This window comes from Hyposmocoma kahamanoa, unplaced genomic scaffold, assembly GCF_003589595.1.
Source record: "Hyposmocoma kahamanoa isolate Upper Pololo Valley unplaced genomic scaffold, ASM358959v1 192, whole genome shotgun sequence".
Taxonomy (NCBI): Eukaryota; Metazoa; Arthropoda; class Insecta; order Lepidoptera; family Cosmopterigidae; genus Hyposmocoma; species Hyposmocoma kahamanoa.
In genome coordinates, this window is record NW_020653719.1 from 12,647,185 (window position 1) to 12,660,925 (window position 13,741).

A 13,741-nucleotide genomic window follows, 5' to 3' on the forward strand; every position below is an offset into this window, starting at 1 on the left:
TATACATTTCCGCTCTTTGTAATAGTTAAGTATTTTGTTATGGAATGCTGTATATAGTGTAATTGGGTATTAGTCTTATGGTGCCATTTAAAAATGTTTTAGAATTATGTTATATCTGATGTCTACAACTGTACTGTAAACGCAGCGTGGACAGACCACAAGGTGGGAATCCGATGGATGCAAGCATAACGTGACCATAAGTCCCGCTCTGAGCGAGACAGTCCCTTTTTAAATTTCGTGTCCCGTTGTCCTCAAAATACTTAACAATAAATATAAAAAATGGCGCGAAAGCGAAAAACATATAAAACCAGCCCACCTCAGACTACACAAGATTAGTTCTTTTTTTAAATTTTTGATCATAAAACATTTTTTGTCCTTTTTAATTTTTTTATTATTAAACATTCGTAGCTATCATAAGCATGGGTTTTATTTTTAAAACAATAAATCAAATTATCATGCTATGCAAGCAGCAAAAGACCGGTCGTTGTGGCGATCTTTGGGGTGACCTACATCCAACATGGACGTCTTTCGACTGAAATGACGATGGTAATGATGATTTGTAAATGTTTAGCAATATCTTTCGCCAATAGTGAGGAAAAAAACATCGTAATGTATATAGAAGAAGATACACATACCCCTGTCTGTAACTTACCACCAGGCCCATGACCTTGTTCATCCGGTCACTTGGTATTATAAAAAAAACCGCGATACAGGGTTTCCCTAGTCCTGGGCTATGAGTGTGTGCGGTTTTTTTTCATGTTTTGTACAAACTAACAAAGGTCAAAAAGATGGTTCACTTTTAATTTGTTCTAAAGAAACCACCACAGCTTTTAAAGATTAATGACACGACTTCTGTAAACTAGTTACTTATTGCCAATATATTACAGAAAACGTCTTTGATTTAACGAGTTCATCGAGATCCTATACTTCTTCTGCTTAAGTCTGGCGGCTACATGGCGTTTAAGCGCTTTGCCCATTGTAATTTGCTCGATTTTTGGAAGTTTAAAAAAAGAATAGAAGTCTTGGACAATCTCAACAACTCACAAATTATGGCGACCTCATGGTACTAAGTAAGTGTTGCAACGGAGAGTGAAAGCTCGAATGACGATGACGTATCATCAAAATGTCAATACAGCCTCTGCAACGGTACTGGACACACGGCATTATGGTATGTTACTGTTCTTATTATTTTCTTTTTATTATTTCGACCCCTCCTACGTAAAGTATCGTATGTCGAAATTGCCAAGTTTACAGGAGAGCGTTTTAAAGTTTTGAATTCACTGAAATGAGCGTAACACGTGATTTTATTTCTCAGCTCAACTCACACAGAGTATTATAAAATCATAGATATTTGATGAACAACCATAATTTATTTTATCATTTTACAATTTAATTTAGCATTTCTATGCTAAAGTCACGTGTTATATTCATCTCAGTGAATTCAAAACTTAACGTTCCCCTGTAAACTTGACAATTTCGACATACGATACTTTAGGTAGGAGTCGATTTGTCCCTTAGAGAAGTGAGTATGCAAAAAGCGAAAATTCCATTTTTAATCCTGTTTTTTTTTTGACGGTATTCTATAGACAAAGCAAAATAACCAAGACACAATAATTTAGAGATCCAAATCGTCTAATTTATTGCAATATAAAAGGTATTTAATAATGCGAAGTTTCTCTCTCTGACTAGCGCAAAAATTATGTTCATTATGTAAATTTATTCCTAATAGTAATGACTTAAAGTCACATTTAAAATAGTGCTCGGTCTATGTAAACTCTTGGTAGCGTCGTGGTAGCCTAATGACCTCACAAGCAAAGGCCATGGGTTCGAATCCGGTCATATCTGAGTTTTGAGAAATCGTGAGTTTTTTAAATTTAATTTATAACGAGCTTTTCGGCAAAGGTGTGATGCAATCTGGTGTAAGGTAACCTGCCTCGGAATCGCCGATATAATATGACACCCTTCGGTCAAAACTTCTCCTCCATGAAGGTCGACAGATGTACGATCGGCACCTTGCCACAAACGAGTTAAAATTCATATTGTGGTGAGACTCCAACCGCGCGACCTTCAGGGTGTATTTGGATTTTAAGATGGAATAAAATGACATTTGTAGGGATGCCAGTTTTTGTAAAATTTTAAATAGTCATGTAGATGTTGTCGACAATTTTATCGATAGATTGTGAAAGTTCGTAAAGTTTTACCAAAAATGTCTGAATTGTGAATGTTAAGATTTTCTAATGATTACTATAATTGCGTTATTGTATTCTTTATTCTTATTTTGACAGTTGTTCTATTAGTATCCAAATCATTTTAAACGCATTTTCATAACGACAGTCGCATTTTATCATGTACCTATATTAAATTTAAATGAAACATTTTTAAAGTTTCATTACCTATGTGTAATAATCGCGAGTGATTATACATTTTCTGCGTTCTTGGATGACAAAAACCCATGGCAGTGACCCATTTAGCTCTTACTGATTGTCTATTAACAATCAATTATCAATTTTTGTCACATTTGAATGATAAATTTATACAATTGTGATATTTACAAAGACCCCGAGAGTTTCTTACACATTCTTATCAGGGGAATTATGCCATATGAACGAGTAGTAAAAATTAATCAATTTATAACGCGAACACACACACACACGCACGCACGCACGCACGCACGCACGCACGCACGCACACACACACACACTCATAGCCCCGCTAGGCTACAAGTATTTCTCCCAGCCCGGGAATCGAACCCGGGACCTCTGCATGGCAGTCTAACATGGTAACCGTTCGGCCACAGAGGCAGCTATCGATGTAACAATTTCTATTGTAATTTGCTTACCTATTACATAAAAACTGACCCAATAGAGTAGTCGAGGACCTTTCACAGACACAGACTTCTACGGTTTAGTTTCATCAGTGTTGTCGCATAACTAGAGGAAACTAAATTTGTGTTGTCTTACCGTCTTCCAGGGTGCATCCCAAAGCGACACATTGAACCTGGGCAAAGCGGACCTCGTGGCGCGAATTAAGACGCGCTTGGAATCTGTGGACCCGGCCAAGGCAAAGGAGCTCGGAGGAGTCTACCTATTTAACATTATAAAAGGCACGACCGTCTATTCCTGGAGTAAGTTAAAAAAGAACGTAATAAAATAATACTGAATATTACGATAAACATTGATACAAAGATAGAACACAACGAAAAACGTCTTAGATCTGGTAGCACTCGAACCAGCCATACCTGCTGCCATATCAGCTACACGCCTGTCCACAGTTGTAGTGCCACTCAGAATTTTAAATCGCAAAGATCTGAGGGGCATTAACACTGCGCCCGTCACCTTGAGAAGTTAACAAGTCCCATGTGCCTGTAATTTCACCAGCACCCTTACCCTTCAAAACCGAATTACAGTAATGCTGACTTTACTACTTGGCGGCAGAAATAGATAAGGTCGCAATACTTCCTTGGACTCTTTCACGAGGATTTCTACTGCTTCTAATTTTTTTCTTCTATTGCATTGACATAACGCTTTGTCAGAACGGCTTAAGCTTTCGCATGGATGAGTGTAGTAACTCGTTGAATGGGCGCAGGGAATTTACGAATTCCTTGGTCCCCAAACATGCGTAACTATTACATAAATCTAGTCTAGCACTACCTAACACAATCTTCTTTTTAGAGAAGACTCGTGATCAGCGGCGGGACGATGACGATAAAACATAGGACTTTCTGCAACGGCCATTAAAATTTGTAACTGAATCCCTGCAGATATTTCATCGTAAACACTGTATAACTCTAGGACCAAACACTTTAAAGCTCATTTGATAAATAAGTGTAATTATAGTCGAAAAGCCACGCTATGTTCATCGAAACAGAAGCCATTATGTTGTATACTTAGAATAATAACGCATAGAATGATAGTTTCATATCAAACGAACTGTCACAAGTGAGGCAAAAATCGAATTCATGTAGGCTAGTTTTAGTAGTAGGTTAATTTTCGGTTTTAGTGAATATTTATATAAAAATACAAGTTAAAACGCGTCACTTACTTGTGGAATGTGATGTTAGTATCTATTTTATGTTTGTCTGATGTATTTTTACACTCATTTACCGCACAATTCGTCATTTTTAGCTAAAATTCTGGAGCTGTTCGCGGTGCAAGTTGACCTTGAGCACTGAAGGCCCGCTCGCTCGTGTAGGCCCTTTTGGCGCGCTTCAATTTGCCTCACTTAGCGTATGCGAGCTAGGTTTCTATGCGTTATTATTCTAAGGTTGTATATATATTTTGTCAATTATTTACAAAAACGCCATATTTTTACCACAGCTTCTTATATTATATACAATTTTACTCACAAAATACATTTGGTTTCCAGCCCTGGACCTGAACAACGTAATAGTCTACGAAGGTGCACCAGAAGACGACCCAGACACAACCTTCACCCTGACAGAACATTACTTCAAGCAGATGGTTCAGGGTCGAGAGGACCCGAGGGTTATCATACAAGCCGGAAGGTGTTCTGTTACGGGGGATATCATGCGGGCTATGAAACTGGAGCCTTACATTAAACTACAATAAGAATGCATATCCAATAACCGTTCGGTTTTACACTTTAAACTGTCTTGTCATAAGTGACACACAGATTCAAATTCGTATCCTTGGCATAATCATGGAACAATAACTCAAGATGACCGGTAAACTTTAAACTACAGATCGTAGCTCTGAATATGGTCAAAATACCGTATACATCCAGATGGCGCTGATCGATAGCCTGGAAGTAGTTTGTATTATGTAAATGGCAGTGGATTTCAATTAATTCATCTTTAATATGAAATAGAAGAAGTCAATTTGTTATAATCATGAACTAAATTTTTTTTGTGTAACATCAAATGACAGGACGAACAAGTCATGCGCCTGACAATAAGCTACACGCCTGTTCATAACAGGTGCCACTCAGAGCTTTAAATCGCAAAGATCTGTGGGGCACTGCCACTGCGCTCTTCACCCTGAGACATAAGTTGCCAAGTACCATGTGCCTGTAATTTTACCAGCTCCCTTAGCCTTTAAAACCGGAAAACAGTAATGCTGACATTACTGCTTGGCGGCAGCAATAGGTAAGGTGGCTGTACTTCCCTGGACGAACTCTTTCACGCGGAGCTCTACTGATACTGTTTTCTGAACTTTTTTTATTTATTTGTTCATTATTGCGCATTTACAATTTGTGTAAAATTAATCTGAATAACTATTACATTGACAGTACATGGTCCCTGTTCGAGCATTGCAATTTAACATTTGAATTTATAGTCATTACATGATTTAAAAATTAAAATAAGTATCTATTTATTTTAATTTTTAAATCAACATTAATTCTAGGTCATTTAGGTTTTAACAAATTTGCGTGTCAATAGATGGCATTGTGTGTTATAAACTAATGTATAAATTAATGCTTCCTAATATGGGTAGATGTCGCTAATCACAAACAAAATAAAAGAATAGCCCGCACTATCCATAAAAATCTGTTCAACAAGCGCCATCTAGTTGATTTGTTTGTTATCAGTAGAATTAGAGTAACTTTGATGAATTGCAGCTTGACAGTGAATAAAAATAGTTACAAAAAACAAAAATAGTTTATTCTTGAGTTATTGATCCATGGTACAATAAAAGTATATGTGATCATACCAGCGAGGTTGTGGCCTTCGAGGAAATTTTGTACTTATAAACTTTCTAGTGTTTAAAATTTTGTAATAAGTTTTGTCTAGTATTATATTTTTCTTTAAGTACCTTGTAAATATCTAGTATTGAAGAAATTTATATTAGCATTTACAGTTGCAGTATTACCGCATCTTCAATAATAAAATGACGAAAAGTGGCATTTTTAAGATTCTGACTTAATAATTGGGTAGTACCAATTATTTTGTCACAGAACTAGCGCCTTCCAGTCTAGCTAACCGTGCTAGAGGGTCTGCTAATTAAGCCACGGAACGAACTCGCAGATCTTACGAATTTTTTCTATGTGCTTGTTGTAAACCTTAGTTTTCGATTTTTTTCATATTAACGACTTTTGTCATATGGATTAAGGGTTAACCCTTGAAAGACACAGGTCATTGTAGTTGACAGCACTAGTCGGACTTCAAAAATACAATGGTCTCTTGTGCCACCAATTACGTTTGATGGTGTGAACTTGCCCGTCAGTGACTGTGTTAAGAATTTAGGAGTGCTCAGCTCAAAAATCTCAGCTGAGGTCCACAAATATAAGAAGTACCGACTATACCTTAAATTATGTTTTATATTTTGTATTGTCACTGTTTTTTATTTTGTGTGCAATAAAGCTTATTCTACTCTATATTTTTTGCGTAGCGCCATCTGTGAGAAATATATTTCTTCACTCAGCCATTGTAAAAAAAATAATAGCGCTATAGCATAGTATATAGAATATATTTCATAGCATATCGCTTTTCTTATCAAACAGCATATTGTTAATGTTTTCTGTATATTTTATATGTTAAACCGTTATTATAACCTATATATACATGTATGTACATTTAGACAATCATATAAATTTCGCTTGCTTCAAACGCTTTGTACACTACTCAATTTCAAGGGACCCTAAGTTGTAATAAAGGTTAGGGAGTTAAGGTCTCTGTTTAGTGCTACTAGGGGCCACGCACACCCTTGACACAGGGCCCTTGAAATCGGGTAGTGTTGCGTATAAGTGTTGTAAGTTCGCCTGATATGGGTCAGAAAAATGCACTGTTATAAACCTCAACAGAACTACACAAAGAACTGGCTCCTTTCTGACTCGACTGGTGCTTATTCTGCCATCACATGGTATATGATTTCTACGCTTCACGCGCTTAGACGAATTTACATTACTTATTAAATAACTAATGCTATTATGTGAAATATGCCGAAATGGAAGCTTGTAACCCTTGACAATGGACACCCCTACTTATACCAGCACCCGCGATTTTACATTTTGGCACCAGGCAAATGGCTTTTATGGTGCCTGTGTTATTTTTTAAATATATTTCGTCAGAATCAATAGTTTTCCGAATTTTGGTATTTTAATAATAATATTTTTTATTTTTTATTTATTTATTTATTTTCACACTTAATCTATTTTTACAGGTTATACCCAATACAATAGACCAGCAATAACTATAACTACCTATATCTAACTATAACATAATATGTAAAGCGCTATCTTCGTGAATTCACTCAGAGAACAGTGGAATAGGTCGATTGTATTTGCTATTTTATTCAGTGTCCTCAACGCGTGCGTCAGCGGACACTCAGCCAATAGATTGGTCCTCCCACCAGTAACAGCGGCGGCCGGCGACGTCGTGGACGTGGAGTGCACGTACTTATCAGGAACACACAATCCTAATATTCCTAACAGCATTGCAAATTATAACACACACGCTCAGAGCACCGCACTAGTGAAGCCCTATATCCCATGGACACACGCATAGACAACCACAAATTACCCCAAACTCACGAGAGAAATTAATGTACAAAATTTCTACCGGCCCGGGAATCAAACCCGGGACCTCTGCGTGGCAGTCCAGAATGATAATCACGATGGCCATGGAGACAGTTTGTGTAATAATGCAGAAGTGATTTATTTAGATAGTTTTTGTAACTTGCTTTAAAAATGAACGAAAACATAACAAAGATATACAGATAAGAACACAGATGTACAGGCAAGAACGCATCAACCTTGACACTTTGGAAGTTTGCTTGACGTGCTCTTGACCTTGTACAAATGTTTCACTATGCGAAACACCAACCTCCTAAGTACAATTATACTTGACGACTTTTTTCACCAAACAATTGTTACCAGTTTCTTACCACAGTATAACTTTGTGGGTAGTCTCTTCCCGATCTCACAGCGGTTTCACAGAGGCAGAAGAATAAAAAGTCATATCGTGATAAGTATTACATACTTATCACGACACATCATACATCATTTCGACTCATCCGAAGAACAGAGTCCGTTGTGATTATATAGCGAAAAGAGAATTCACAACGGACTCTGTACATTACGAGAATAATTTCGTTATTCAAATTAAGACCCATGTAAAGGTGACATGAGAATTTATATACCTTATTGCGTTTCGGAAATATAAAAACAAACAATGGTCGATATGATGTCCACAGCGAAGAAGAACGAACTAAATGTACTATGTCCTGAGAACTAGTAGTTTTGCACATAGATCTTTGTTCTACGGATGAATCGATTTGACCTCCATTATACTTGCGTGTTGTCAGTTTCGGCGCAACTAAAGCCTTCTAGCCGCATTTAACTATAGCCTCTATACATTTTTGGATCATTAAAAAAAAATTAAACCAAATTATAGGCATCATCGTTTTAAAATTGTGTTAATAGTTTGACGAGTCGCTTTTGATGACAATGACAACCAATTCCACCTATTGCCTGGTAACTAACTAAGGAATTTCCGATACTATGCCAGAGTATCGAAACTAACAATTTACAAGAGCTCGTCCTTGATGCGATTATTCACTTTACATTGGACTTAAAAGCTGTTTATTTAATACGGATCATAGTTTTACTTACATTCTACAGTTCCTCTTTGACAATGAGTAAAGTTATCAAGCTCCCAAAGTGCTATGGGCCGCGGTAGTCGTCAAAACAACGTTAGGCTGTAGAAATAAAAATACAAGTTAGTATAATTATTCTACAGTAACTTCGTAATATAAGAATGTACAGTCAAGAACATATCACGCTTGACACTTTGGACCGTTATTATCGTAAAGCGTCATCATAGAGTTGAATTTAAATCTTAAGTGTCCACCTTGGCTTGCTCTTGTACAATGTTATTTAAGTCCAATAATACGTAAGATGTATCTAAATTACTCTAAGCCGTATGTAATTAAATATAACTTAAAAAATTAACATGAAATATTGATTTTTTTCATGTCTGCTACCAAAATTGATAAATTCATAATTCTTGCATTGAGTATAGAAATTAAAAGAATCTTCTTGTCAAGTCAATGACAAAAACCAATAAAAAACCTGTGTTACATTTATTTGGCCCACTTTATTTGGCCTCTACGCCCTCTATCTGTCGCTTTTAGCAGGTCTTCGCATGTGCAGCTGGTCGGACATAGTGGACATGAGAGCAAATGAGACATACTTTGTGTGGGGGATCCGTAAGCACGATGGTTTTGTGTTCGATTGATATATCCCCATTTCACCATATGAACTCTACATCCGCCAACTTGTGACCTGACACTATTCAGGGATTTCCAAATTTAATGAATGACAAATGACATGTGAAATATAAAAAGGTATGTGTCAGTTCTCCGTTACTGCCGTCAATTAGCTGGAGGGACTCCGGTGGCGGGTAACATCTGGTCGGTGCGACGGCAACATGTCTCGATCCGTTCGTGGTCACCTAATAGTGCGGGCGGCCGAATCTCTCCGCTACTCTATCCACCTCCCACTTTTTATTTGAGAGAGAGGAGATGCTGACTTACACCCTATTCGCCACTGACAAATCCATATTTTTAAAAATAAATTTACCTACATTGAAGTAAGCTAGTATAACATTATTACCCTTCGGCCGCGTACGAAACCGGAGGTTCGTAGCCAGTTGCGAAAGTAACATAATTGTGTTTTGTACGATACCAGTTGCGAACGAAGACTTTTTTGTACTCGCACGAAACCGTGATTTCGAACTAGGAAATGTAGCCATTTTAAACAAAAATACACGTGTAGCCTGGGCCAGCTTTACGCAGAAAACTATCAACGTCCTTCAAGTCCAACATAATAATGGCTTCATGATAATGACGTTCAGACACAAATTAATTTATGTCTATACTAACGTAAACGTAAACGTAAAAATTCTCGTGTTACTAACCAATTTGGATCATTGTAGTATGCTTTCTGAATAAATAAATAATATAGAAATTTAATGAATAACAAATGGCATTTGAAATATAAAAAGGTATGTATTAGTTCTCTGTCACTACCGTCAAAAAAATGAAGGGACTCCGGTGACAGGCAACATCTGATCGACGTGATGGCAACACTGGCCACCGTTCATGGTCACGTGATAGTGCAGGCGGCCTATCTCTTCGCTACTCGACTCCCACTTCTTATTTGGAAGCGAGTAGGTGCTTACTTGTATTATAGAAATTTTATGAATGACACATTTACACACTGAACCAACAAACTATACTAGACAAATAAAATATAGAAAGGTATGTATCAAACATAATAATTCGGGGACAAATTCTATTTACTTGTTTTAGTCACATGCCGAGTTAATTAACACTCCAACGCTAAAACGACCATTACCACATCATGATAAAGTTACGTACAATAATATAAGCTATTATAACAAAAAATTGTCTCTCATTGGAACTCTCGTAAATGTGTCTCAAATGCGAGATCGATATAAAGATCTTACTTAAGTCTTTATTCTTTAGTCTTTATTAATAAATATCTTGAATGTAGGTACGGACAACAGCACATAAGACTATACATTTTTGTTCGAAAATCGCCTCCAGTGCAACGGAACAAGATACGTCAATGTGTAGCTTGATGTGCTGTTGACTGTGCATCAAACGATTCCCGATTAATATCAAACCCACGGTAGAAATTACAATGGAAGTACCGTAAGCCTCGATTACTTTCGGAACCGATGTCGCCAAAACTCACACATTCTTAATTTGTCACTACGAAATCTAGATATTGATTGGTCGTTGTTAAACAGATTTTAAACTTTACCCCGTTGGCATATCGTTGAAAGTTCAAAACCATATATACCTATTATTACAAATACAAATACAATACAAAATGCTTTATTTCTCTCAAAAAGGTTTACAAAATGCACATTTGTTACATTTTATTTATTTATTTATTTATTTATATATTTATTGTCACATGTACGTAGTCAGGTGTTACAATGTTTATTAACATTACGACTAGAGTGTAGTACATGACCCTGAAAAGGGCACTGTCAAATTCTATAGGTACTTCAAAAAATTATACAAAATAAAATTAAAACAATAATTGGTAAAAATTTAGTATAAAATAAAAATGTCAAAAACTTAAATAGCATGTCAAAAATAATTTATAAGCTAAAACACATTGTCAAAATTATTATAAATCAGCTCATTATCATAATTATATTCATTTTTAGTTTATGGTGTTGTAATTATTATTATTTAATATAATTAATCGTCTAAAAAATTTTCAATTGTGTAATAGGTTTTCCCCGTCAAATATATTTTTAATTTTTTATGGAAAATTCTATCATTAGCTTCATCTTTTATGTCAGCAGGTATTTTATTATATATTTTTATTGCGCGATAATATGGGCTGTTTTTGTACATTTCTAGCTTTGGCTTGGGGAGTTCGAGCTGATTGTTCCTTCTAAAACTCTGTACGTGTTTGAAGTCTTGAATATGCCTCCTAATGTATGATGCTTCATGTATGATTCATGTTAAATATGAAGCACCTTAGTGAGAGCTGGAGTCTGTACTAGGTTGGGGACCTGTATTACAGATCACCAGGCTCACACCCTTTTGACAAGTTTATCAGAAAAGTAACACTAATAAAATTTAACAAAAATAATGAAAATTAAAGAGTAAAATAAAATTGATAGCTAATTAGAAAATAAAACAAATAGAAAAAAATAGAAAAATCTCTGTGCGTGTGTGTTTGTGTGTGTGTGAGTGTGTGTGTGTGTGTGTGTGTGTGCGCGTTGGGGTGTATATATGTGTAATATAACTTATTTTAGTATAGTTAATAGTTTTTCAGTCGAGTCATAATTATCATCAGCCAGTCAGTAATATTTTTTTTTTTATTTCGCTCTGCATAAGGGGTAGACATTAAGAATACGGTTTATCTTATTATATATACATAACCTATTATTGCGTTTTGATATTATATTTAAATTTCAATCAATGTGCTGCCATCTAGCGGTTAATTGCTGAACCACGACGAGTTGGAGTTGTTTATTTAGTTCTCCAAGAATAAAGCGACCATATTGCAGGAGTATAAGCTTTACTTTCGTTTCTTGTAACAAAGAAATGATTTCGATAAACAAAAAATAGAAAATTTATTAAAATAAGACGGCAAATGAATAAAATACTATCGCTGGTAATATTTTTGGTGCGGCTATTATTTTCGCACTCTAAAACAGCACAAGGCGTTTTTGTAGGATTTTAGAGAATTTACGCGTAACAACAATACCGTATAAAACCAAAATGGCGGACTGAGCTCAAGTAGATCTTATGAGACCTGTTAGTTAGCACGCGTGTGAGGATAACTAATAATAATAAAAATATCGCTTATTGCAAAACATGTTGTTACATTTAGATATTATAGTAGATGGTGAAGTATCCAACATGTACCCTGTGCGCAACAAAGTCAATTTTTAACTTAAACATTATATAAATTATAATACAACAATTACAATGAAAATAAATAAATCTAAGCAAATATATTTAGAAAGTCAAATGATTTAATTTTAAAATGATTGTCAAATTTAAATTTAAAGTATTTTAAAAATAAATCAATATTTTATTAATAATCAATCAATTAATTAATTATTAATTAATCGTCAAATTATCCTAGTATTGTACAATAATAATAACATTTGTCAATTAAATCTTCGTAATAATTTCGTTTATTCACTCCGTGATATTATTATCGTGCATTTATTTTATTAAATTACACAATTATAATTAAGATTATAATATCATATTTTTATAACACAGATAACATGTTAACATTACATTTTTTTTATAACATTATGAACAATTTTCTTCGTCACTAAAAATTCCTGCAATTTTTGAGACAAATGTTTACTAAGTTGCTTTTAAAACATTTTTAGGCTATTTATCAATTTTAAAAAGTCAGGGGGTGCGTTATAAATTTTAATTGACGTAGAATACGGACCCAAGTTGACCATTTGCAGTTTTGAAACTATTGTTGCTAGCCTGCATTTGGCATAATTTTTCTGAACGACAATATCTAACCACTTCTACTGTGTTTTCTGTTCTGTGGAGTCGATCAAGTGCAGGGTTTTGGTCACTTGAGATGTTATCATCCAAGATACCGACGGTTACAGCCTATAAATGGAGAACTTGGGAAATATGAGTAAAATCGCACCAAGAGCAGTTTATAACACCGGTCTAACGTAATGTTTATAAAAATTCGTGATTATAATTTATTAATATACGAGAAGTTGACATATTTAACCCCTTTACGCATATTTAATACCGTATTTAGAAGTCGTTATTAAATACGGGTCCGGTAATACCGACATTCCTTTATGTTAATGATTAAATTCATCAAAGCATTGTTTTCATGTTTGAATACATGCTTACCGACTATAGATCTAGGATTTTCGTTTTAGCTAGTATCCAACTGTACAACGTACGTAAAGTATTTACGTATTTGTTCTCTATTCATCACTGTCCAGTTCAAATACAGTTAAACAATTAATTACGACTCTTTTTAATCATCAAAATAAACTGTAATCAAACGCAATTAATGACTAAACGTTGTGTTATTTATTTATGATCTAACAGAGCTGCGCGGGCGCACTGGTTGGACTGGTTTTGCGAACGGTACCCGAGGATAGACCGGTCATGCACCTTTGCACTGACATTGGATATTGTAGCGAAGAAAGTTTTTTTAAAGTCTGCTTTACACTGTATCCAATAACTATAACAGTTATGTAAATAAATAATAATTAAAATCCAATTGCTGC

At 35.2% G+C, this 13,741-nt stretch overlaps 1 protein-coding gene across 1 annotated transcript; it reads left to right on the top strand.

Moving 5' to 3' along the window:
• Nucleotides 1-1,137: 1,137 nt before the first annotated feature.
• LOC113226620 (fatty acid-binding protein-like) lies at nucleotides 1,138-4,907 on the top strand. The gene is made up of 3 exons (XM_026459321.1): nucleotides 1,138-1,168; nucleotides 2,971-3,124; nucleotides 4,366-4,907. The coding sequence occupies exons 1-3, from the start codon at nucleotides 1,166-1,168 to the stop codon at nucleotides 4,566-4,568; spliced, it is 360 nt and encodes a 119-aa protein (XP_026315106.1). The 5' UTR covers nucleotides 1,138-1,165; the 3' UTR covers nucleotides 4,569-4,907.
• Nucleotides 4,908-13,741: the final 8,834 nt, after the last annotated feature.

Coding starts and splice junctions, on each gene's coding strand:
- LOC113226620 (XM_026459321.1), top strand. Junction 3,125..4,365: donor CACGACCGTCTATTCCTGGA/GTAAGTTAAAAA, acceptor TTTGGTTTCCAG/CCCTGGACCTGAACAACGTA.